This window comes from Thalassophryne amazonica, chromosome 3 (assembly GCF_902500255.1).
Source record: "Thalassophryne amazonica chromosome 3, fThaAma1.1, whole genome shotgun sequence".
NCBI lineage: Eukaryota > Metazoa > Chordata > Actinopteri > Batrachoidiformes > Batrachoididae > Thalassophryne > Thalassophryne amazonica.
Window position 1 is genome coordinate 2,442,264 of NC_047105.1, and position 27,107 is coordinate 2,469,370.

A 27,107-nucleotide genomic window follows, 5' to 3' on the forward strand; every position below is an offset into this window, starting at 1 on the left:
GCAATCCTGCTGGAAGGGTCGGTCTGACCTGATGGTCTCACTGACCAAGGAGGAAACCCTCACACTTGGCCCAGTTCACCCGCCTAATACAGGGACAACTTTTGACCTAAAGTGTCCAAGTCTTCCTGTGACGATATGCACACTGTGATATCATCTGCATACACTGATATGTGAATGGGCTATGAGATCTGCTCCACCACCAGGCCCCTCAGCAACCTCCTGAGCTGGTATAGGAGTGGCTCAATGGCCAGCACATAGAGCATCCCAGACAGGGGACACCCCTGCCTGATGCCACTTTGCACCTCCACGGGTCAGCTCAGCCCTCCCCCCACTCTGAGGAGCACCGTAGCCCCTGCATAGAGGTATGGTATTAAAAAGGTACTGATGGTCTACTCTGTCAAAAGCTTTCTCTTGATCAATTGATAAGAGTCCACTATCCAATTGATTGAATTTTGCTACTCCAACAATATCCCGAACTAGAAATTACTGTCCATGATTGTATGACCAGGTATAGAGTAAGTCTGTGTGTGATGGGTTACTAAATCCAAACAGCGCTTTCCAACAGTAGCCTTTTGGAAAGCACTTTCACAAGGATTTTGTAGTCTGTACATAACAGAGAGACTGGCCTCCAGTTCTTTTAATCTGTGAAGTCGTCTTTCTTTGGCAGAAGGGCCAAAACTGCTCTGGAGCAACTGCCCGGGAGCTGGCCCAGCTGTAATGCTGTAATGAAGACCCTGTGCATGTCAGGCCCTAACAAAGTTCAAACCTTCTCATAAAAATCCGGTGGAAGCCCGTCGATTTCCGGGGCCTGCCCAGCGGTGAGCTGCTGTACGGCAGTGGTCATCTCCTCCAGAGTAATGGGAGAGTGGAGGGTGGCTGCTTCAGACTCCTCCAGCTCTGGAAGGCCATCCAGAATCTGTCGCTGACTGTCTGCATCACAATCTCTGGCTCCAAACAGTTCAGTGTAGAAGTTAATGGTCTCCTGTCTCAGGAGTGAAGGGTCGGCTGTGACCTCCCCGTTGGCAAGTCTCAGGTGCATAAGGTCAGTGTTTGTTTTAGTTCCCTTCTCTAAATTAAAGAAGTACCTTGTTGGTGCATCAGTGTTTGTAATGTTAGTTACTCTGGTCCTCACCAATGCCCTCCTGGCCCTTTTGTTCATAAACGGCCTCAGCGCCCCCTTCCTATGTGTCCAAGCACTGCTGCCCCTGTTCCTCTAACCACTCCGTCCTCCAGCTGCTCTAGATGCTCCTTCTCACTTTTGTGAGTGTTAACAGAAAACTACTGACCGAACTCTCTAATTTGACTCTTCCCCACCTCCCACCATTTCAAGATGTTTCCAAAGTCCTCCTTTTTAAGTCTCCACTGCTCCCAAAAATCCCCAAAGGCCCTAACAAAAGTCCTGTCCTGTAGGAGTTTTACATTAAAGTGCCAGTAGGGGCAGCAAAGACCCCATCCTGGAACACAGAACTCTGTTATCACCAAGTGGTGATCTGAGAATCCAACTTCACCCTGAGAGTGTAGCTCAGGGTGTAGTTTTGTGGTGTAGTCTGAGAGTGTAGCTCAGGGTGTAGTTTTGTGGTGTAGTCTGAGAGTGTAGCTCAGGGTGTAGTTTTGTGGTGTAGTCTGAGAGTGTAGCTCAGGGTGTAGTCTGAGAGTGCAGTTCAGGGTGTAGTCTGAGAGTGTAGCTCAGGGTGTAGTTTTGTGGTGTAGTCTGAGAGTGTAGCTCAGGGTGTAGCCTTGTGGTGTAGTCTGAGAGTGTAGCTCAGGGTGTAGCCTTGTGGTGTAGTCTGAGAGTGCAGCTCAGGGTGTAGCCTTGTGGTGTAGTCTGAGAGTGTAGCTCAGGGTGTAGTCTGAGAGTGTAGCTCAGGGTGTAGCCTTGTGGTGTAGTCTGAGAGTGTAGCTCAGGGTGTAGTCTGAGAGTGCAGTTCAGGGTGTAGTCTGAGAGTGTAGCTCAGGGTGTAGTCTGAGAGTGCAGTTCAGGGTGTAGTCTGAGAGTGTAGCTCAGGGTGTAGTCTGAGAGTGCAGTTCAGGGTGTAGTCTGAGAGTGTAGCTCAGGGTGTAGTCTGAGAGTGTAGCTCAGGGTGTAGCCTTGTGGTGTAGTCTGAGAGTGTAGCTCAGGGTGTAGTCTGAGAGTGCAGTTCAGGGTGTAGTCTGAGAGTGTAGCTCAGGGTGTAGTCTGAGAGTGCAGCTCAGGGTGTAGTCTGAGAGTGTAGCTCAGGGTGTAGTCTGAGAGTGCAGTTCAGGGTGTAGTCTGAGAGTGTAGCTCAGGGTGTAGTCTGAGAGTGTAGCTCAGGGTGTAGTCTGAGAGTGTAGCTCAGGGTGTAGCCTTGTGGTGTAGTCTGAGAGTGTAGCTCAGGGTGTAGTCTGAGAGTGCAGTTCAGGGTGTAGTCTGAGAGTGTAGCTCAGGGTGTAGTCTGAGAGTGTAGCTCAGGGTGTAGTCTGAGAGTGCAGTTCAGGGTGTAGTCTGAGAGTGCAGCTCAGGGTGTAGTCTGAGAGTGTAGCTCAGGGTGTAGTCTGAGAGTGTAGCTCAGGGTGTAGTCTGAGAGTGTAGCTCAGGGTGTAGTCTGAGAGTGTAGCTCAGGGTGTAGTCTGAGAGTGCAGCTCAGGGTGTAGTCTGAGAGTGTAGCTCAGGGTGTAGTCTGAGAGTGCAGTTCAGGGTGTAGTCTGAGAGTGCAGCTCAGGGTGTAGTCTGAGAGTGTAGCTCAGGGTGTAGTCTGAGAGTGCAGTTCAGGGTGTAGTCTGAGAGTGCAGCTCAGGGTGTAGTCTGAGAGTGTAGCTCAGGGTGTAGTCTGAGAGTGCAGCTCAGGGTGTAGTCTGAGAGTGTAGCTCATGGTGATGTCTTGTGGTGTAGTGCCTATACAGTGGACAGTATGAGTGTCACAGTCGAGTAGATGAAAGCTGCTGGACCCAGAAGGTCCAGATTAGTTGACAGAACCTCCCTTACAAACCAGCTCTGTTGTCTTTCTGCAGAACTTTCAGTTTGAGTTCCAGGAGACTCCAGAGATCCTCTTTGATAATGTCATAGAGATAAAGGTCAGTTCAACTCATTGTTTTGGTTGTTTGCACTCCTAGTGTTACCATGGCAACAGGACAGGTGTAATCAGATGTCTGTGATGTCACTGTGTTGTAGGTATTTCACCGACGGACTCTGGCCTTTTTGATGACTCACATTGGAACCTTTAAGATTGACATTGCCACTGTGTACAACCAGCCAGGTACTGGAACTATCAGTACGACAACCAGGACTGCTGTACTGTAGTGTGTAACCTTTGACCTCTGTGTGTCTGCAGACCACCACTTCTACCAGAAGTGGGCTCCTCTGACTGACCCGGCGGACACAAGGTCAGGGATCAAAGGCTACGTGAAGGCCAGCATCAACATCCTGACCAGAGGAGATTCTCTCAGCGTCCCCACTCTGTCTCCTCCGTCTTTGTCCTCCGGAGCCGGCGAGGACATCGAAAAGTCAGTAGCAACACATCAAGTACAGTTGATTCTTCATGAAAACTCTGCAGGATGAAATGCCGAAACACACACACACACACACACACACACACACACACACACACACACACACACACACACACACACACACACACACACACACACACACGGTCCAATGAGAGCCCTGATTCTGGCTCTGTTTGCAGAAACCTGATGCTTCCTCGAGGTATGCCCTCTGAACGTCCGTGGGCTCGATTCAGGGTCCGGATTTACAGAGCCGAGGGTCTGCCCACCATGGAGGCTGGGCTCATGGCCAAGATGTCAAAGGTCACAGACCGGACTGTCTTCATTGACCCCTACGTGCAGGTCACCTTCGCTGGACAACAGGTACAAAAACTACAGAACAGTCAGGACACGCCCCTCAGCCTCATTATCACTGTGTGTGTGTGTGTGTGTGTGTGTGTGTGTGTGTGTTCAGGGGGAGACGTCAGTCTCGAGCGCCACCAACTGTCCAGTCTGGAATGAGGAAATAACCTTTATTGAGCAGTTTCCTCCTTTGGCTCAGCGAATCAGGGTTCAGGTCCTTGATGATGCCAAGATGGGAGATGTTGCCCTGGCAACGCACTTCCTGGATCTTCAGCAGATTTCTGACCCCACCAGAAATGGTAGGACCCTTTACCCAAAGGAATCTGACCGCTCAGTGCTTCTTAAGGTTTCATCCACTGCAGCGACTCCTTGCAGGTCAAGTCTGAGAGCATGTGCACAACACCATGGAGCCGCCTCTAGATCTGGATGGCAACCAGCCAGGCAGACAACTGGTCCATTCCCACATCTCTAAAATAATCATCTATCTGCTGCAGCCAGGTGACATGTGGGCGTGTCCTTGGTCTTCTCCGGCCATTGAGGTCCTCAGCACTCAGACACAGAGAAGCGGGGCACATGGCCAAAGTGTCAAAGCTGTCGCTTCCTCATCCTGGTGTCTGTCAGTGACCACTCGGGACGGGACACATCGCAGCACCGTGCTGGGACTCGTCTCTGTGCCCTCATCACTTGCTAAGACCAGGAAAACCTTTTTCAACGTCCCCTGGTATTTTTCAGTCCTGCTTTGTCTTACCTGTCCATCATACGTGTACTCGGATAGACAGCAGACGTCTCCCTGTGAGGACACTGCGTCCCCTTTGCAGGCACACGGGCAGCGGTGGTCTCCTATCAGTGGTGGCTGGTAAAACAGTTTTGGTGGGGCTGCTGTGCCAATAGATTTCCAGTTCAGGCATTCAAATGAACAGATGGAAAATTACTACAATTCCACAATAATCATTTAATGTTCTTCTCAAAATCAGCAGTTTCACAGATCAAATGAACCATTTTCAGCCTCATTTATACTTTGGAAAGGAACAGTATCAAATACAACACTCAAGTTTATAAACAAGAAACATTTCACCGTTTGACACCAGTGACACACAGAGTACACCAGACTGTTCTGCACCGACGTTATCTTCAGACAAATACATCCTGACGTTCACAATGACACCGACCTGAACAGCTAAGACACATTTCTCTAAAGCTGCTCTCCTTTTCGTGCAGCAGATGAACCCATTTTATCAGGAAAATACTTCAGTTCGACAAAGAAGCATGAACTTTTTGCACATCTTGTCCTTGGGCTCAGTCTACAGATTTACTGGAAAGTCACTCAAAAATTCGAGATGGAAGCATTTTTTCAAGATGGCTGTCAATCAGGTTTTTTTTTATCACACAGGTTATGTGCTTCTGGTCATGTGCTTGTGATTTTTTGTTGGTTTTATATAGCCTATGCAGTGTCAGTGGGCAGGAGCACCATGATTTAACATATATGAACAAAGATGCAGCCAAAATCCTTTATCATTTCTCATATTTCAGTTGAAACAAAAACGCTCTTTTGATAAAAGTTTGTTAAATGTGAGACTGTTCTGTGTAAGTCATTGTAACACATATCTTTATGGTTATTAATTCATGTCTATGTGGAGTTTAGATGGTGGTGTTTAGTCTGAAGGAGTGAATGTCAGCAAACAACCAGGACACACTGGTGACATCACTGCTGTGAACCTCAGCATCAGCTCATCCTGCTTCACTAACTCCACTGTGGTAGAATAGTACTAGTTTTAGTGTAGTTTAGCTTAGTTTAGTGTCCCAAATGCTGTCTAATAGTCCCATATCAATGAGCTGATAGTAGTTGGTAGATTTTGTCAGACAGCCGCACCTGAACTGACAGGATGTGCCAGCGTGGGAGAGCTGAGGGTCAAAGGGGCTACATGGTTTGTCCATGTACTTACCCGGATGGTGTTCAGATCACACAGGACTTAAATGGCACTGGAGGAGTGATCGGGCGAGGTGTAGCTCATCCAAACCTCGTTGTATCCATACATCAATGTGCGTATCAGATGAAGGTGGTAATTTCTCCATCTGCATCTAAACACCACAATCCAGAAAATGATGGGTACTTAATGATTGTAACAAACGTGCCACTGTTCCATGAGACTGGTGAAATGCCACTAAATGTGACCCAGTGAGGCTGGATGAAGGCAGTGGCATAGAATTAACAGGACAACAAAATGCGGCCAAGTCTCACCAGAACTGCAGACTCGTGTTTAACAACACAAAACTAGATCGTGCAAGAAAAAGATGATCTGCAGTTGAAGGTGGAGCCCCAAAGGAAACGCAAGCTAAACAGCAGCGAATGAGTCATGACAATGATGCTTGGATTTTTTGTGAAAAAGTGTCCTCTGCAACAGATCTTCACAAGGGGATGACAAAGAATCTTGACAAAAGACTGCAAGAGTGTGCTGAAACACTTAGTGATGGTAAACTGCTGGCAGAGTCATCTGCAGGTGATGAAACTGCACAAGAACTGAAATCAGGACACTTCTCACCTTAGACGTCTCGAGAAAGAACAGTGTGACAGTGGAGAAGAAGATCCATATCCACTGGTTCTCTCAGAACTGGTAAACTATATGGACTGCATTTATATAGCGCTTTTCCATCTGCATCAGACGCTCAAAGCACTTTACAATTATGCCTCACATTCACCCCAATGTCAGGGTGCTGCCATACAAGGTGCTCACTACACACCAGGAGCAACTAGGGGATTAAAGACCTTGCCCAAGGGCCCTTAGTAATTTTCCAGTCAGGTTGGGATTTGAACCGAGGATCTTCTGGTCTTAAGCCCAACATTTAACCACTAGACCATCACCTCCCCTATCGTTGAAACCAGCTTGAGTTCTGATGGTCCTGCCCTCTGGCAGAGGTATCCCAGTTATCCCAACAGTGACTGGAAGAACTGGGTATTATGTCTCCCACTGTCAAAGTAACAAAGTTGAAGGAAAAACTGCAGGCAGAAATTCCTGAACTGGAAGCACACAAGGAAGGAAGATGTGTGCGACTCCACACCACAGGATCATTTATTATGCGTAGTAAGTCCCTTCGGCTGCACACAAAACCCAACAGCAAATCCAAGGTGGATCCGCATGTTGAACTGGCACAGGTTTTACGCTAGATGTCCTTCCTGACGCAACTCCAGATTACATGGAGAAATGTGGCAGGGGTGGGATTTGAACCCAGAACCTTCTGCACTGAAACCAAGCGCATTAACCACTTGGCCACCACCCCATTATCATTTATCATTAAAGCGCCTTGGGGCAACTGTTTGTTGTGATTTGGCGCTATATAAAAAAAATTGATTGATTGATTGATTGATTTATTATGCATATCAATACAAATTCTAACAGTTAGACTGACCCTCCATTGCAGTACTACAGTACATTGACACAGTGATGTACTGAAACATGTATTTACTTACAGTATACTGTGGTACAGTATATAGTACAGTCATACAGTATTTCCTGTCAACATTTACATACTATAATGTCAGAAAAGGTCATGACCTGTTCTCTTCTCTAAATCTTGGGATTCTGGTGGAAACAGTGAATCTACTGATGTTTGGTTGGACCCTTTGTCCGTCCTCCCGCATGCTCATGGACAAGAACACGGTCAATTCATCAGATATTGCTGTTCTTTGTCTTCACTGACCACTTCTATCACTTCCACCACCTCGACCACTTCGTTCACCTCGACCACCTCAACCACTTCAATCATCTCGGCCACTTCGATCACCTCGACCACTTCAATCATCTCGGCCACTTCGATCACCTCGACCACTTCAATCATCTCGGCCACTTCGATCACCTCGACCACTTCAATCATCTCGGCCACTTCGATCACCTCGACCACTTCCACCACCTCGACCACTTCAATCATCTCGGCCACTTCCACCACTTCGATCACCTCGACCACTTCCACCACCTCGACCACTTCAATCATCTTGGCCACTTCGATCACCTCGACCACTTCAATCATCTCGACCACTTCCACCACCTCGACCACTTCAATCACCTCGACCACTTCCACCACCTCGACCACTTCAATCACCTCGACCACTTCAATCATCTTGGCCACTTCGATCACCTCGACCACTTCAATCATCTCGACCACTTCCACCACCTCGACCACTTCAATCACCTCGACCACTTCAATCATCTCGACCACTTCCACCACTTCGATCACCTCGACCACTTCAATCATCTCGACCACTTCCACCACCTCGACCACTTCAATCACCTCGACCACTTCCACCACCTCGACCACTTCAATCATCTCGACCACTTCCACCACTTTGATCACCTCGACCACTTCAATCATCTCGACCACTTCCACCACCTCGACCATTTTGACCACTTCGATCACCTCGACCACTTTGACCTCCTCGATCACCTCGACCACTTCAATCATCTCGACCACTTCCACCACCTCGACCATTTTGACCACTTCGACCACCTCGACCACTTCAATCATCTCTACCACTTCCACCACCTCAACCATTTTGACCACTTCGACCACTTCAGTCATCTTGACCACTTCCACCACCTCGACCATTTTGACCACTTCGATCACCTCGACCACTTCAATCACCTCGACCACTTCGATCACCTCGACCACTTCGATCATCTCGACCACTTTGACCACTTCGATCATCTCGACCACTTTGACCACTTCCACCACCTTGATCATCTCGACCACTTCAATCATCTTGACCAGTTCCACCACCTCGACCACTTCCACCACCTCGACCACTTGGATCATCTCGACCACTTCCTTCACCTCGACCACCTTGACCAGTTTGATCACCTCGACCACTTCGACCACCTTGACCACCTTGACTACCTCGACCACTTCAATCATCTCGGCCACTTCCACCACTTCGATCACCTCGACCACTTCAATCACCTCGACCACTTCGACCACCTCGACCACTTCCACCACCTCGACCACTTGGATCATCTCGACCACTTCCTTCACCTCGACCACCTTGACCAGTTTGATCACCTCGACCACTTCGACCACCTTGACTACCTCGACCACTTCAATCATCTCGGCCACTTCCACCACCTCGACCGCTTTGACCACTTCGATCACCTCGTCCACTTCGATCACCTCGACCACTTCGATCACCTCGACCACTTCGATCACCTCGACCACTTCAATCACCTCGACCACTTCGACCACCTCGACCATTTTGACCACTTCGACCACCTCGACCACTTCAATCATCTCTACCACTTCCACCACCTCAACCATTTTGACCACTTCGATCACCTCGTCCACTTCGATCACCTCGACCACTTCGATCACCTCGACCACTTCGATCACCTCGACCACTTCAATCATCTCGACCACTTCCACCACCTCGACCATTTTGACCACTTCGACCACCTCGACCACTTCAATCATCTCTACCACTTCCACCACCTCAACCATTTTGACCACTTCGACCACTTCAGTCATCTTGACCACTTCCACCACCTCGACCATTTTGACCACTTCGATCACCTCGACCACTTCAATCACCTCGACCACTTCGATCACCTCGACCACTTCGATCATCTCGACCACTTTGACCACTTCGATCATCTCGACCACTTTGACCACTTCCACCACCTTGATCATCTCGACCACTTCAATCATCTTGACCAGTTCCACCACCTCGACCACTTCCACCACCTCGACCACTTGGATCATCTCGACCACTTCCTTCACCTCGACCACCTTGACCAGTTTGATCACCTCGACCACTTCGACCACCTTGACCACCTTGACTACCTCGACCACTTCAATCATCTCGGCCACTTCCACCACCTCGACCACTTTGACCACTTCGATCACCTCGACCACTTCAATCACCTCGACCACTTCGACCACCTCGACCACTTCCACCACCTCGACCACTTGGATCATCTCGACCACTTCCTTCACCTCGACCACCTTGACCAGTTTGATCACCTCGACCACTTCGACCACCTTGACTACCTCGACCACTTCAATCATCTCGGCCACTTCCACCACCTCGACCGCTTTGACCACTTCGATCACCTCGTCCACTTCGATCACCTCGACCACTTCGATCACCTCGACCACTTCGATCACCTCGACCACTTCAATCACCTCGACCACTTCGACCACCTCGACCACCTCGATCTCCTCTCACACCAGCAACTCCTCTCATATTTCTATCTGTTGTTGTGCCTCACAAACCAGTGCTCTCTGAACTCGATTATATATGTTCCCTCACATCATTGGGCACAAATGTGATCAGTTTTGAGTTGTTGTGTTGTGACACCAGCGCTTTAACTGTGTTTGACTTTTGCCACCTATGTTCACCATTATGCAACACAGGTGCATCACAATGAAAATGTGTTGGCAAGTTGTGTTTAAACAGGTGAAAAGTGCTGATGGCTTTGACAAAAGACTGACAGATTCAGTCAGCGGGTTCAGACAACAAGGTTTAGTGTTTGAGCAACTGAGAAAAACTGTAACAGAATAGAAAATATCAGCAAATTTAGACTCTTTCAAAATATGGAAAAATTCCTCAATTGACAAAAGAACTATATGTGCATACGACAATGTGGCAATGTTCACACCACCTTGAGAAAGAGAGAGAAAGAGAGAGAGAGAGAGAGAGAGTGTGTATGTGTGAGAGAGAGACTTTTGACTTTTAAAATGCATTTATTTTCTACCAATTGCTAGTTAAAACAGTAACATCAAGTCAAACACCACAGCAGTTGACACTGCAGATCCTAGTCATCCATGAGCAGTTCACAGAGTGCCCCCTAATGTCCACACGGCCTCAAACTCCTCCAGCTCCCCCACCAATGAGCTGTATGCAAACTCCATCCTGAGTCGCGCCCTTATCAGTCGCTTCAGCAGGAGTTCAGGGTCTGTGCAGCCTGTGCCCGCTCTCCAGTTCCTCCTTCTTATCCAAATACTCATCTTGGCCTGTCCCAAGATGAAGTTGATCACTACTATATTCCTGCGCTGCACTCCTGAGAATTTTGGTCCAAGTACAGAGTTCTTCAGTAAAGTCTCACCTGAGTCTCTGAAACCATTGTCCCAGGACATTAAAACAAGACAAGGGCAGGTCAGCCACAGACAGTGGTGGGCACAGCTAACCAAAACGTTAGCTTCGATAACAGATAATCAGCTAACTGAAACGTCATCTTTTATAAAGCTAAACCAATAAACCACCCCAAAAATTATTGGAAGCTACAGATAACTGATAACTTCCAGTATTGTCTCCAGTACATTTGCAACCACTAACAAGCTAATTTTGAATTTTAACACCACAGTTGTTTATGGTAGCATCAAAGGCAACCACAGTCAGCACTTCTGTCTTTGAGCGTCCTGCCCCCTGCTGGAAGCTCCTGTTTACTACATAACTTCCAGCAGTGAAGAAGCTGAGAACAGCAGCGAAGCTCAACTCTCTAATAACAGCGTCGCTGTGAGGCAGAGGTCTTGGAAAATAAAGCAGTGCTGACTTATGGTTTGGTTTATAAATAAAATTAATACCGATAGAATAACCCAATTAATGTCAATTCTGTCATTTGTACAACGTTAAAATATAACATATATCTCTTAATGTTAAATAATGCACTAATTCTGAAGTTTCGTAACAAACACAGACAGATACCAAAGGAATTATGGGTAAAATCTGCCTCCGCTAACACTGACTGGTTGACTCATACATTCTATGTAAAAACCAACACGTTAATGTGAGGTGTGTATTGATGTTTACATATAAATGTGCTTTTGTAAAATATGCCAATTTTTTAGTTGTTAAATAAAAGGCATTTGCAAAAAACCAAGTTGTAATTAGACAACTGTCTGACATAACCGGTGTCAAAATAAATAGAACACTGCCATCTACTGGTACCCAGACACTCCGTACTTAGGGCAAATACTGCCATGAACACTATTGGCCAGTAGATGACAGTAGAGACCGTGAAAACTTGCCAAAACAAAATTCCAGATAATCCGTGTCTGCTACGTTTAAGATGCATGGAATTTCAGACATCTTATATATTACTCTGGTACAAAGACGACAGCCAGTGTTTGACATAAACAGGACTCTAAAGAGCAAACAAGAATCGATTGCAATGATTCCAATTGAAAATAATAGAGAAGCAACCTGAGCTTCTTCTGGAATTTTTACATAAAACAAACACAATAACAATGTCTATAAACCCAGAGAATATATTCACGAGAATTTTAGGCACAATATACAAAGAGTTTAAATGCTGTGTGGAGCCTGATCAGAACGTCTCAAATGCATTTCTTCTGTCATGAATGTACTGAGATTACCCATAATGCACCTGGACACAGCATGTCCACACTAAAACCTTCAAAATTAGTGCATTACTTTAAAACTAAAACATATATCTGATATTTTCACTTTATAAAACTTCAGACATGATGTTAAGTTAAATAACTTGTTCGAACTTAGTTTGGTTAAAATTTGAACCATAAGTTTAAAATGTATGCCTCTGGATGACTTGGGTGATATTGCCAGCAAGCTAGTATGGGGTCAAAAGAAATGAGCTTTTTTTCTTTTCTGTAACCAGTTCTCCTTTGTCTGCAGAGGATAGAGGCATTTCTTCGAACCAGCTCTCCTGTTTGTAGAGGATAGAACTGCACAGAACTGATAAAACTGCAACTGTGAGAGAGAGAGAGAGAGAGAGAGAGAGAGAGAGTGTGTGTGTGTGTGTGTGTGAGAGAGAGAGAGAGAGAGAGTGTGTGTGTGTGAGAGAGAGAGAGAGAGAGAGAGAGTGTGTGTGTGTGTGTGTGTGAGAGAGAGAGAGAGAGAGAGTGTGTGTGTGTGAGAGAGAGAGAGAGAGTGTGTGTGTGTGTGTGTGTGAGAGAGAGAGAGAGAGAGAGTGTGTGTGTGTGAGAGAGAGAGAGAGAGAGAGAGTGTGTGTGTGAGAGAGAGAGAGAGAGAGAGAGAGAGTGTGTGTGTGTGTGTGTGAGAGAGAGAGAGAGAGATAGAGAGAGTGCGTGTGTGTGTGTGTGAGAGAGAGAGAGAGAGTGTGTGTGTGTGTGTGTGTGAGAGAGAGAGAGAGAGAGTGTGTGTGTGTGTGAGAGAGAGAGAGAGAGAGAGAGTGTGTGTGTGAGAGAGAGAGAGAGAGAGAGAGAGAGTGTGTGTGTGTGTGTGTGAGAGAGAGAGAGAGAGAGAGAGAGTGTGTGTGTGTGTGTGTGTGAGAGAGAGAGAGAGAGAGAGTGTGTGTGTGTGAGAGAGAGAGAGAGAGTGTGTGTGTGAGAGAGAGAGAGAGAGAGAGAGAGAGTGTGTGTGTGTGTGTGTGTGAGAGAGAGAGAGAGATAGAGAGAGTGCGTGTGTGTGTGTGTGTGTGTGTGTGTGTGTGTGTGTGTGTGTGTGTGTGTCGGTGGGGTTTTTGTTTCCATCAAACACAGCAGCTCTTTCAGGGATGTCCCAAACCATTACATTTGGTGATGCTGATTGGCCAGATATTTATTATTTTCCTTAACAACACACACAATTGGTCGTTTGGCTGCACTTCAAGGGGCTCTTTGAGTGATCGCCCAAGAAGAGAAATGATACGTTCTGTCAGTGGAAATAAATACACTGTTGAATGAAAGTCAGTTGGTGGAAATGTTGTTTCCTTCCACATCTGGGAGGGCGGCGGCTGATCGCCCCCTATGGGTCAGCAGCCACTGCAGTCTCCTGTCTCTGTCCAGAACCTGCAGCTGGAATCTGTTAGTTTCTTTCTGTGATGTCGCTGTTTGAAGCTCTGCTTGTCATGCCCGGCCTGGGTCTTGGCATTATCCTTATTTTGCCTCTCCCTTTGGCTCACCTCCTGCCCCAGCTATGACATGTTAGTTATTTTTTTCATCATGCAGTTATTTTCTGTTCTAGTTTTGCTGTGTTTCTTTGTTTTGTTACTTTTCATTCTTGACCCATTGTCTTGTTCTGCTCTAGTTTTGTTCTGCCAGATTGTGTTTACATTATTGATCATTGTTTATCACTTGTTTATTTTGCTTTTCTTATTTGTTTTATCAGTTATGCTTTATGTCAGGTTTTGCTTTCTGTTTTCATGTAGTTTGTTTTTCTTATAGCTCGTTCACCACATTGTTTTCCTAGTTTAGTTTTGCTTTAGTATTTATGCTCCTGATCAGTTCTCATGTCATGCCTAGTCCTTGGATATATGGTATTTTGTCCTCAGTCTCTATTTGACCTTTGTTCATAGTTCTCTGTTTGTCTGTTTGGGCAGCGGGGGAGGGGCGAGGGCAGCAGTGAGAGGGGGGAGGTCCAGAGTGTTTGAATATCCAGTTGTGTGGGGGGTGGGGAGGTGTGAGTCCTTGTCTTCAAATCGTGAATAGAAGACGTTCAGGTCGTTGGCCAGCTTCAGGTCGTCAATAGAACAAGGTGCTTTGGGCTTGTAGTTGGTGATCTCTTTCAACCCCCTCCACACAGAGGCCGAGTCATTGGCAGAGAACCTTTGCTGCAGACGTGAACTGTACATGGATTTAGCCTTTGCCACCTCCTTGCTAAATCTGTACTTTGCACCTCTATAGCTGTCTCTGTCTCCTTCTCTGAAAGCCACCTCTTTCTGCTGACGGAGCTGCTGGAGTTTAGGTGTGAACCAGGGCTTGTCATTGTTATATCTCACCCTGGTACGCTGTGGGATGATGCTGTCTTCACAGAAATGAATATATGACGTCACAGTGTCCGTGTAGTCATCTAGACTGTCTGTTGAAGCCTCAAACATATCCCAATCCGTAGTGTCCAAGTACGCGCGTAGCTCCTCTACAGCTTCATTGCTCCACACTTTAGATGTCCTCACAACAGGTTTAGAGAGTTTAAGTCTCTGTCTGTACACGGGGATCAAGTGGACCATCACGTGATCTGAGAGTCCCAAAGCTGCACGGGCCACCACGTGGTAGGCGCCACTCACTGTCGTGTAACAATGATCTAACGTGCTCCCTTCTCTGGTCGGGTATTTAACAAACTGTTTGTATTTTGGTAATTCCTGACTGAGATTCCCTTTGTTAAAATCACCGAGAATTATAACAAGGGAGTCCGGAAAATCTCTTTCCACGCTCATAATCTGATCCGCGAGCACGCGCTTGGCCTCGTGCACATCCGTGCTCGGTGGAATATACACGGAGCAAAGTATGAAAGAGTTAAACTCACGTGGAGAGTAGAACGGTCTGCAGTTTATGAGGAGATATTCCAGAGAGGGACAGCAGTGTTGGGAGATCACAGTCACATCGGAGCACCAGACGTTGTTGATATAGAAGCAGAGACCTCCCCCTCTAGTTTTTCCAGCAGAGAGTGCTCGGTCTCTGTCTGCGCGGAGGAGTTGGAATCCCTCTAGTTGGCGCGCGCAGTCCGGTGTCTGTGTATTTAACCACGTCTCCGTGAAGCACAGTACACAAGATGAGGAGAAATCTCTATTCTTCTTCATCAGCAGTGCCAGCTCATCCATCTTGTTGCAGAGTGAGCGGACGTTGGAGAGAAATATCCCAGGTAGGGGCGTGCCCGTGCCTCTTTGTCTGAGACGCACAAAAGCTCCAGCGTGTTTCCCTCTCCGCCGGCGTCTCACTCTTTTGGCCAAAAAGTGAACCAGTTCAGCTGCAAGCACTAAAAAACCTGGCGTAATGTCCGTGGGTGTTGATGATCTGGTGTTTAGAAGCTCCTCGCGCGTGTAGGAGCACGATGACACACGATTTACGCACAAAAACAGACAAAACAGGGAACACCAGAATACCAGGGCGCCTTCATGTGGCGCCATCTTGGAAAGACCATGATTTCTCACACACCTAAACCAAGTCTGGGATTCTGCTTCGTAGGTCCAGCTGCTCCTGGTGCCGGGCAGCCACCCATCATGACACTACTGATCTAAACTTCTGTTTCTGCCTCTGTCAGGTTTTTGTCCCCTTTGATGTCTCCGAGTCACCAGACCGATTTTGGTGACAGTTATTGCAGCTTTAAAGGGAAGCTGTGTGACCATACATGGTCGTTTAGGGCGGGTCTTTATGCACGCACACAGTGCGTTTCATTATCAAAGCTGGAATAATGACAAATGTACAAATGTTTGATTCCTTTGTATGTGTGAACATTTGAAATCATCTTCATACGTATGAATCAGAAACTTTTTAACTCAACATTGGATGAGAGCTTTAGTGTGACAGACATGTCCACATGCAGCATCAATGCCCCCAGACCTGACCTGTCTGTCTGTCTGTCTGTCTGTCTGCCTGACTGTTTGTGTGTCTAATTGTCTATCTGTCTGCAGGGTTCAACCCGACCTTTGGTCCATGTTGGGTCAACCTGTATGGTTCTCCTAAGAACTCCACCCTGGGCGATGTCCACCAGGTAACTCAGATCTGCGTCACAGTTACTCTGATTACAGTATGAAGAGTGGGCAGAGTTAACGTCATCGCCCTGTTGATTGTGTACAAGAAAACTGAAAAGGCGACAGTTGAATTTTGTCAAAATGTTCCTGAAACTTGGTCCTTGGATCAGGAAAGACTTGATGTGTCTATGAATTTGACTTCTGTTTCACTGCACACAGGATGAACTCCAGATGTTTCATGTTTTTTTCTGGTCAATTTCAATTAATTTAATATTTGTCCATTCCTACATTTCAGACCTGCAACACATCCTAAACAGTTTGAACTTTCTCTGATTTGGGTTGGAAATTAATCAGGATTTGCTTCAAATGTTTTCCTTTTTTTAATGCAACACTCTTAGTTTATGACATCATCAGACATTATATTTGTATCTCCCTTTGGTATTGTGAGATGTTGTTCTTTGATCTCGTAACTACAAGTTTTCCGTTGAAGATCTGACTGTGGACCCCAGACAACACCACAGGATTGTTTGAAAAGCTGAGCTTCAGCTGTCAGAGAGTCCGTACACAAATCTTTTCTAGGTGGCAACAGATGTTATGGATAAACTCAGACAGGCAAAGGTGTCCAATAGGGAAGCACCAAAGGAGCAATCCAGATACACAAGCACTACTTGTGTGTATACTGTGAGGGCTTTCCGGACACGTTGTTGTTCTTTAGCCGGAAAGCCCTCACAGTATGTGGGTACCCACAATGGTCCCTGGACAAAGTGCAGAAGTCCCAGAGAACAAAGAGACCAGATAGACAGGAGACGGAGACAAGAAGAAGAGGAGTGTCTCTCCCTTATTTAGCAGGAGTAGGGGAAAAACTACAGAGGATCTTCAGACAGCACAAAATCCCAGTTTACTTTAAACCGGTTAACACCTTGAGATAGAAATTAGTTCACCCTAAGGACAGGATCCCTAGTTACAAACAGAGCAATGTAGTGTATTCTATCAGATGTCAGGAAAACTGTAACGAACACTACATAGGTGAAACAAAGCAACCTTTACACAAAAGGCTATACCAGCACCGCAGAGAGGGCGCCAGTGGACCTCAGTCTGCGGTTCATCTCCACCTTAAAGACACTAACCACACGTTTGAGGACAAGGAAGTTAAAATATTAGCCAGAGAGAAGAAATGGTTTGAGAGAGGGGTCAAGGAGGCATTCTTTGTGAAACATTTGAAACCCAGCCTTAACCGGGGAGGGGGTCTGAGACACACTTTATCCCCTGTTTACAATGGGGTACTCAGGTCAAAGCAGTTTCAGTCTTTTGTTCATGGTAATGAGTCATTCACGTCATCAAGGGAGCCATCAGAAAGGCATCCATCCCATCATTAGAGGGACAGCTGTCCTGCCATTAGGTGTGCTAACTACAGCACAATAGTTGCTAATTAGAGCTATTGTTTAGTCACTAGCCTATAGCAGTCTGCCTCTCAGTAGGAAGGGTCTGGTTAGGTTTAAAACTCCAGCTGTTGTTGGCTTCTGTTTTATTCTTCTCTACAAGAGTCCGACAGAAGTCAGACTTCCAGAGCAAGAATTTTAGCTGAGGAAGCTTCTGCGATTTGAAGCGAAACGTCTTTGCGTCAAACAACCCAGTACAGTCGAAGATTCAAGCTTCTCTACTATGGAAACCACCTGAACAACTGAGAGCCTACAAGAAACAGTCCATATCATGCTTGTCACAATTTCGGCCTGACCTTGAAGTTTGACCTTTATCTCCACAGGCTTTAAACCAGGGTCTGGGTGAAGGAATATTTTATCGTGGGCGTGTCCTCCTTGCTCTCAGCGTGGAACTTTACTCCTCCCCCTCTGCCATCAGTGTGGACACAGGTGCTGCTGCTCTGGGAAAGGTGCAGTTCTTCCTACATCCTTTGTTGTATTTCAACTGTAGGACTGACTGTAAAGACTCAAATCAGAATCAGCAGCCGTAAAGGACTGAGGATGGATTCTTATGACTCAGCAGCCGTAAAGGACTGAGGACGGATTCTATGACTCAGCAGCCGTAAAGGACTGAGGACGGATTCTTATGACTCAGCAGCCGTAAAGGACTGAGGACGGATTCTTATGACTCAGCAGCCGTAAAGGACTGAGGACGGATTGTAACGACTCAGCAGCCATAAAGGACTGAGGACGGATTCTTATGATTCAGCAGCCTTAAAGGACTGAGGACGGATTGTAATGACTCAGCAGCCGTAAAGGACTGAGGACGGATTCTTATGACTCAGCAGCCGTAAAGGACTGAGGACGGATTGTAACGACTCAGCAGGCGTAAAGGAGTGAGGACGGATTGTAACGACTCAGCAGCCGTAAAGGACTGAGGACGGATTCTTATGACTCAGCAGCCGTAAAAGACTGAGGATGGATTGTAACGACTCAGCAGGCGTAAAGGACTGAGGACGGATTGTAATGACTCAGCAGGCGTAAAGGACTGAGGACGGATTGTAATGACTCAGCAGGCGTAAAGGACTGAGGACGGATTGTAACGACTCAGCAGCCGTAAAGGACTGAGGACGGATTCTTATGACTCAGCAGCCGTAAAGGACTGAGGACGGATTCTTATGACTCAGCAGCCGTAAATGACTGAGGACGGATTGTAATGACTCAGCAGGCGTAAAGGACTGAGGACGGATTGTAACGACTCAGCAGCCATAAAGGACTGAGGACGGATTCTTATGACTCAGCAGCAGTAAAGGACTGAGGACGGATTCTTATGACTCAGCAGCCGTAAAGGACTGAGGATGGATTGTAACGACTCAGCAGGCGTAAAGGACTGAGGACGGATTCTTATGACTCAGCAGCCGTAAAGGACTGAGGACGGATTGTAACGACTCAGCAGGCATAAAGGACTGAGGACGGATTGTAACGACTCAGCAGGCGTAAAGGACTGAGGACGGATTCTTATGATTCAGCAGCCTTAAAGGACTGAGGACGGATTGTAATGACTCAGCAGCCGTAAAGGACTGAGGATGGGTTCTTATGACTCAGCAGCGGTAAAGGACTGAGGACGGATTCTTATGACTCAGCAGGTGTAAAGGACTGAGGACGGATTCTTATGACTCAGCAGGCGTGAAGGATTGAGGACGGATTCTTATGACTCAGCAGGCGTAAAGGACTGAGGACGGATTCTTATGACTCAGCAGCGGTAAAGGACTGAGGACGGATTGTAATGACTCAGCAGCCGTAAAGGACTGAGGATGGGTTCTTATGACTCAGCAGCGGTAAAGGACTGAGGACGGATTCTTATGACTCAGCAGGCGTGAAGGATTGAGGACGGATTCTTATGACTCAGCAGGCGTAAAGGACTGAGGACGGATTCTTATGACTCAGCAGGCGTAAAGGACTGAGGACGGATTCTTATGATTCAGCAGCCGTAAAGGACTGAGGACGGATTGTAACGACTCAACAGCCGTAAAGGACTGAGGACGGATTCTTATGACTCAGCAGCCGTAAAGGACTGAGGACGGATTCTTATGACTCAGCAGCCGTAAAGGACTGAGGACGGATTGTAACGACTCAGCAGCCGTAAAGGACTGAGGACGGATTCTTATGACTCAGCAGCCGTAAAGGACTGAGGACGGATTCTTATGATTCAGCAGCCTTAAAGGACTGAGGACGGATTGTAATGACTCAGCAGCCGTAAAGGACTGAGGACGGATTCTTATGACTCAGCAGCCGTAAAGGACTGAGGACGGATTCTTATGACTCAGCAGCCGTAAAGGACTGAGGACGGATTCTTATGACTCAGCAGCCGTAAAGGACTGAGGACGGATTCTTATGACTCAGCAGCCGTAAAGGACTGAGGACGGATTGTAACGACTCAGCAGCCGTAAAGGACTGAGGACGGATTCTTATGACTCAGCAGCCGTAAAGGACTGAGGACGGATTCTTATGATTCAGCAGCCTTAAAGGACTGAGGACGGATTGTAATGACTCAGCAGCCGTAAAGGACTGAGGACGGATTCTTATGACTCAGCAGCCGTAAAGGACTGAGGACGGATTGTAACGACTCAGCAGCCGTAAAGGACTGAGGACGGATTCTTATGACTCAGCAGCCGTAAAGGACTGAGGATGGGTTCTTATGACTCAGCAGCGGTAAAGGACTGAGGACGGATTCTTATGACTCAGCAGGCGTGAAGGATTGAGGACGGATTCTTATGACTCAGCAGGCGTAAAGGACTGAGGACGGATTCTTATGACTCAGCAGGCGTAAAGGACTGAGGACGGATTCTTATGACTCAGCAGGCGTGAAGGATTGAGGACGGATTCTTATGACTCAGCAGGCGTAAAGGACTGAGGACGGATTCTTATGACTCAGCAGGCGTAAAGGACTGAGGACGGATTCTTATGACTCAGCAGGCGTAAAGGACTGAGGACGGATTGTAACGACTCAGCAGGCGTAAAGGACTGAGGACGGATTCTTATGACTCAGCAGCCGTAAAGGACTGAGGACGGATTGTAACGACTCAGCAGGCATAAAGGACTGAGGACGGATTGTAACGACTCAGCAGGCGTAAAGGACTGAGGAAGGATTCTTATGACTCAGCAGGCGTAAAGGACTGAGGACGGATTTTTATGACTCAGCAGCCGTAAAGGACTGAGGACAGATTCTTATGACTCAGCAGGCGTAAAGGACTGAGGACGGATTGTTATGACTCAGCAGCCGTAAAGGACTGAGGACGCATTCTTATGACTCAGCAGCCGTAAAGGACTGAGGACGGATTGTAACGACTCAGCAGGCGTAAAGGACTGAGGACGGATTCTTATGACTCAGCAGCCGTAAAGGACTGAGGACGGATTGTAACGACTCAGCAGGCATAAAGGACTGAGGACGGATTGTAACGACTCAGCAGGCGTAAAGGACTGAGGACGGATTCTTATGACTCAGCAGCCGTAAAGGACTGAGGACGGATTGTAATGACTCAGCAGCCGTAAAGGACTGAGGATGGGTTCTTATGACTCAGCAGCGGTAAAGGACTGAGGACGGATTCTTATGACTCAGCAGGCGTAAAGGACTGAGGACGGATTCTTATGACTCAGCAGGCGTGAAGGATTGAGGACGGATTCTTATGACTCAGCAGGCGTAAAGGACTGAGGACGGATTCTTATGACTCAGCAGGCGTAAAGGACTGAGGACGGATTCTTATGATTCAGCAGCCGTAAAGGACTGAGGACGGATTGTAACGACTCAGCAGGCGTAAAGGACTGAGGACGGATTCTTATGACTCAGCAGGCGTAAAGGACTGAGGACAGATTCTTATGACTCAGCAGCCGTAAAGGACTGAGGACGGATTCTTATGACTCAGCAGCCGTAAATGACTGAGGACGGATTGTAACGACTCAGCAGGCGTAAAGGACTGAGGACGGATTGTAACGACTCAGCAGCCGTAAAGGACTGAGGACGGATTGTTATGACTCAGCAGCCGTAAAGGACTGAGGACGGATTCTTATGACTCAGCAGGCGTAAAGGACTGAGGACGGATTCTTATGACTCAGCAGGCGTGAAGGATTGAGGACGGATTCTTATGACTCAGCAGGCGTAAAGGACTGAGGACGGATTCTTATGACTCAGCGGGCGTAAAGGACTGAGGACAGATTCTTATGACTCAGCAGGCGTAAAGGACTGAGGACGGATTGTAACGACTCAGCAGGCGTAAAGGACTGAGGACGGATTCTTATGACTCAGCAGCCGTAAAGGACTGAGGACGGATTCTTATGACTCAGCAGCCGTAAAGGACTGAGGACGGATTGTAACGACTCAGCAGGCGTAAAGGACTGAGGACGGATTCTTATGACTCAGCAGGCGTAAAGGACTGAGGACAGATTCTTATGACTCAGCAGCCGTAAAGGACTGAGGACAGATTCTTATGACTCAGCAGCCGTAAATGACTGAGGATGGATTGTAACGACTCAGCAGGCGTAAAGGACTGAGGACGGATTGTAACGACTCAGCAGCCGTAAAGGACTGAGGACGGATTGTTATGACTCAGCAGCCGTAAAGGACTGAGAACGGATTCTTATGACTCAGCAGCCGTAAAGGACTGAGGACGGATTGTAACGACTCAGCAGGCGTAAAGGACTGAGGACGGATTCTTATGACTCAGCAGGCGTAAAGGACTGAGGACGGATTGTAACGACTCAGCAGGCGTAAAGGACTGAGGACGGATTCTATGACTCAGCAGCCGTAAGGACTGAGTACGGATTGTAACGACTCAGCAGGCATGAAGGACTGAGGACGGATTGTAACGACTCAGCAGGCGTAAAGGACTGAGGAAGGATTCTTATGACTCAGCAGGCGTAAAGGACTGAGGACGGATTTTTATGACTCAGCAGCCGTAAAGGACTGAGGACAGATTCTTATGACTCAGCAGCCGTAAAGGACTGAGGACGGATTCTTATGACTCAGCAGCCGTAAAGGACTGAGGACGGATTCTTATGACTCAGCAGCCGTAAAGGACTGAGGACGGATTGTAACGACTCAGCAGGCGTAAAGGACTGAGGACGGATTGTAACGACTCAGCAGGCGTAAAGGACTGAGGAAGGATTCTTATGACTCAGCAGGCGTAAAGGACTGAGGACGGATTGTAACGACTCAGCAGGCGTAAAGGACTGAGGAAGGATTGTAACGACCCAGCAGGCGTAAAGGACTGAGGACGGATTCTTACGACTCAGCAGCCGTAAAGGACTGAGGACGGATTCTTATGACTCAGCAGGCGTAAAGGACTGAGGACGGATTGTAACGACTCAGCAGCCGTAAAGGACTGAGTACGGATTCTTATGACTCAGCAGCCGTAAAGGACTGAGGATGGGTTCTTATGACTCAGCAGCGGTAAAGGACTGAGGACGGATTCTTATGACTCAGCAGGCGTGAAGGATTGTGGACGGATTCTTATGACTCAGCAGGCGTAAAGGACTGAGGACGGATTCTTATGACTCAGCAGGCGTGAAGGATTGTGGACGGATTCTTATGACTCAGCAGGCGTGAAGGATTGAGGACGGATTCTTATGACTCAGCAGGCGTAAAGGACTGAGGACGGATTCTTATGACTCAGCAGGCATAAAGGACTGAGGACGGATTGTAACGACTCAGCAGGCGTAAAGGACTGAGGAAGGATTCTTATGACTCAGCAGGCGTAAAGGACTGAGGACGGATTTTTATGACTCAGCAGCCGTAAAGGACTGAGGACGGATTCTTATGACTCAGCAGCCGTAAAGGACTGAGGACGGATTCTTATGACTCAGCAGCCGTAAAGGACTGAGGACGGATTGTAACGACTCAGCAGGCGTAAAGGACTGAGGACGGATTGTAACGACTCAGCAGGCGTAAAGGACTGAGGACGGATTCTTACGACTCAGCAGCCGTAAAGGACTGAGGACGGATTCTTATGACTCAGCAGGCGTAAAGGACTGAGGACAGATTCTTATGACTCAGCAGCCGTAAAGGACTGAGGACGGATTCTTATGACTCAGCAGCCGTAAATGACTGAGGACGGATTGTAACGACTCAGCAGGCGTAAAGGACTGAGGACGGATTGTAACGACTCAGCAGCCGTAAAGGACTGAGGACGGATTGTTATGACTCAGCAGCCGTAAAGGACTGAGGACGGATTCTTATGACTCAGCAGCCGTAAAGGACTGAGGACGGATTGTAACGACTCAGCAGGCGTAAAGGACTGAGGACGGATTCTTATGACTCAGCAGCCGTAAAGGACTGAGGACGGATTGTAACGACTCAGCAGGCATAAAGGACTGAGGACGGATTGTAACGACTCAGCAGGCGTAAAGGACTGAGGACGGATTCTTATGACTCAGCAGCCGTAAAGGACTGAGGACGGATTCTTATGATTCAGCAGCCTTAAAGGACTGAGGACGGATTGTAATGACTCAGCAGCCGTAAAGGACTGAGGATGGGTTCTTATGACTCAGCAGCGGTAAAGGACTGAGGACGGATTCTTATGACTCAGCAGGCGTAAAGGACTGAGGACGGATTCTTATGACTCAGCAGGCGTGAAGGATTGAGGACGGATTCTTATGACTCAGCAGGCGTAAAGGACTGAGGACGGATTCTTATGACTCAGCAGCGGTAAAGGACTGAGGACGGATTGTAATGACTCAGCAGCCGTAAAGGACTGAGGACGGGTTCTTATGACTCAGCAGCGGTAAAGGACTGAGGACGGATTCTTATGACTCAGCAGGCGTAAAGGACTGAGGACGGATTCTTATGACTCAGCAGGGGTGAAGGATTGAGGACGGATTCTTATGATTCAGCAGCCGTAAAGGACTGAGGACGGATTGTAACGACTCAGCAGCCGTAAAGGACTGAGGACGTATTCTTATGATTCAGCAGCCGTAAAGGACTGAGGACGGATTCTTATGATTCAGCAGCCTTAAAGGACTGAGGACGGATTGTAATGACTCAGCAGCCGTAAAGGACTGAGGACGGATTCTTATGACTCAGCAGGTGTAAAGGACTGAGGACGGATTGTAACGACTCAGCAGGCGTAAAGGACTGAGGACGGATTCTTATGACTCAGCAGGCGTAAAGGACTGAGGACGGATTGTAACGACTCAGCAGCCGTAAAGGACTGAGGATGGATTCTTATGACTCAGCAGGCGTAAAGGACTGAGGACGGATTGTAACGACTCAGCAGGCGTATAGGACTGAGGACGGATTCTTATGACTCAGCAGCCGTAAAGGACTGAGGATGGATTCTTATGACTCAGCAGGCGTAAAGGACTGAGGACGGATTGTAACGACTCAGCAGGCGTAAAGGACTGAGGACGGATTGTAACGACTCAGCAGGCGTAAAGGACTGAGGACGGATTCTTATGACTCAGCAGCCGTAAAGGACTGAGGACGGATTGTAACGACTCAGCAGGCATAAAGGACTGAGAAAGGATTCTTATGACTCAGCAGGCGTAAAGGACTGAGGACGGATTCTTATGACTCAGCAGCCGTAAAGGACTGAGGACGGATTGTAACGACTCAGCAGGCATAAAGGACTGAGAAAGGATTCTTATGACTCAGCAGGCGTAAAGGACTGAGGACGGATTTTTATGACTCAGCAGCCGTAAAGGACTGAGGACAGATTCTTATGACTCAGCAGGCGTAAAGGACTGAGGACGGATTCTTATGACTCAGCAGCCGTAAAGGACTGAGGACGGATTCTTATGACTCAGCAGCCGTAAAGGACTGAGGATGGATTCTTATGACTCAGCAGCCGTAAAGGACTGAGGATGGATTCTTCTGACTCAGCAGCCGTAAAGGACTGAGGACGGATTGTAACGACTCAGCAGGCATAAATGACTGAGGACGGATTGTAACGACTCAGCAGGCGTAAAGGACTGAGGAAGGATTCTTATGACTCAGCAGGCGTAAAGGACTGAGGACGGATTTTTATGACTCAGCAGCCGTAAAGGACTGAGGACAGATTCTTATGACTCAGCAGGCGTAAAGGACTGAGGACGGATTCTTATGACTCAGCAGCCGTAAAGGACTGAGGACGGATTCTTATGACTCAGCAGCCGTAAAGCACTGAGGACGGATTGTAACGACTCAGCAGGCGTAAAGTACTGAGGACGGATTGTAACGACTCAGCAGGCGTAAAGGACTGAGGACGGATTGTAACGACTCAGCAGGCGTAAAGGACTGAGGACGGATTCTTATGACTCAGCAGCCATAAAGGACTGAGGACGGATTCTTATGACTCAGCAGGCGTAAAGGACTGAGGACAGATTCTTATGACTCAGCAGCCGTAAATGACTGAGGACGGATTGTAACGACTCAGCAGGCGTAAAGGACTGAGGAAGGATTGTAACGACTCAGCAGGCGTAAAGGACTGAGGACGGATTCTTATGACTCAGCAGCCGTAAAGGACTGAGGACGGATTCTTATGACTCAGCAGGCGTAAAGGACTGAGGACAGATTCTTATGACTCAGCAGCTGTAAAGGACTGCCGACGCATTCTTATGACTCAGCAGCTGTAAATGACTGAGGACGGATTGTAACGACTCAGCAGGCTTAAAGGACTGAGGACGGATTGTAACGACTCAGCAGCCATAAAGGACTGAGGACGGATTCTTATGACTCTGCAGGCGTAAAGGACTGAGGACGGATTCTTATGACTCAGCAGCCGTAAAGGACTGAGGACGGATTCTTATGACTCAGCAGGCTTAAAGGACTGAGGACGGATTGTAACGACTCAGCAGGCGTAAAGGACTGAGGACGGATTCTTATGACTTAGCAGGCGTAAATGACTGAGGACGGATTCTTATGACTCAGCAGTCGTAAAGGACTGAGGACGGATTCTTATGACTTAGCAGGCGTAAAGGACTGAGGATGGATTCTTGTGACTCAGCAGCCGTAAAGGACTGAGGACGGATTCTTATGACTCAGCAGGTGTAAAGGACTGAGGACAGATTCTTATGACTCAGCAGCCGTAAATGACTGAGGACGGATTGTAACGACTCAGCAGGCGTAAAGGACTGAGGAAGGATTCTTATGACTCAGCAGGCGTAAAGGACTGAGGACGGATTCTTATGACTCAGCAGCCGTAAAGGACTGAGGACGGATTCTTATGACTCAGCAGGCGTAAACGACTGAGGACAGATTCTTATGACTCAGCAGCTGTAAAGGACTGACGACGCATTTTTATGACTCAGCAGCTGTAAATGACTGAGGACGGATTGTAACGACTCAGCAGGCTTAAAGGACTGAGGACGGATTGTAACGACTCAGCAGCCATAAAGGACTGAGGACGGATTCTTATGACTCTGCAGGCGTAAAGGACTGAGGACGGATTCTTATGACTCAGCAGCCGTAAAGGACTGAGGACGGATTCTTATGACTCAGCAGGCTTAAAGGACTGAGGACGGATTGTAACGACTCAGCAGGCGT

The 27,107-nt window shown here is 47.7% G+C and overlaps 1 protein-coding gene across 1 annotated transcript in view; it reads left to right on the top strand.

Annotated features, from left to right (window-relative positions):
• fer1l4 (fer-1 like family member 4) overlaps positions 1-27,107 on the top strand; it is a 293,664-nt gene that overhangs the window by 33,931 nt on the left and 232,626 nt on the right. The window contains 7 exon segments of the mRNA XM_034164544.1: positions 2,971-3,033; positions 3,131-3,215; positions 3,291-3,462; positions 3,648-3,828; positions 3,920-4,106; positions 16,116-16,195; positions 17,938-18,063. Coding sequence (XP_034020435.1) covers positions 2,971-3,033; positions 3,131-3,215; positions 3,291-3,462; positions 3,648-3,828; positions 3,920-4,106; positions 16,116-16,195; positions 17,938-18,063 — 894 coding nt within the window.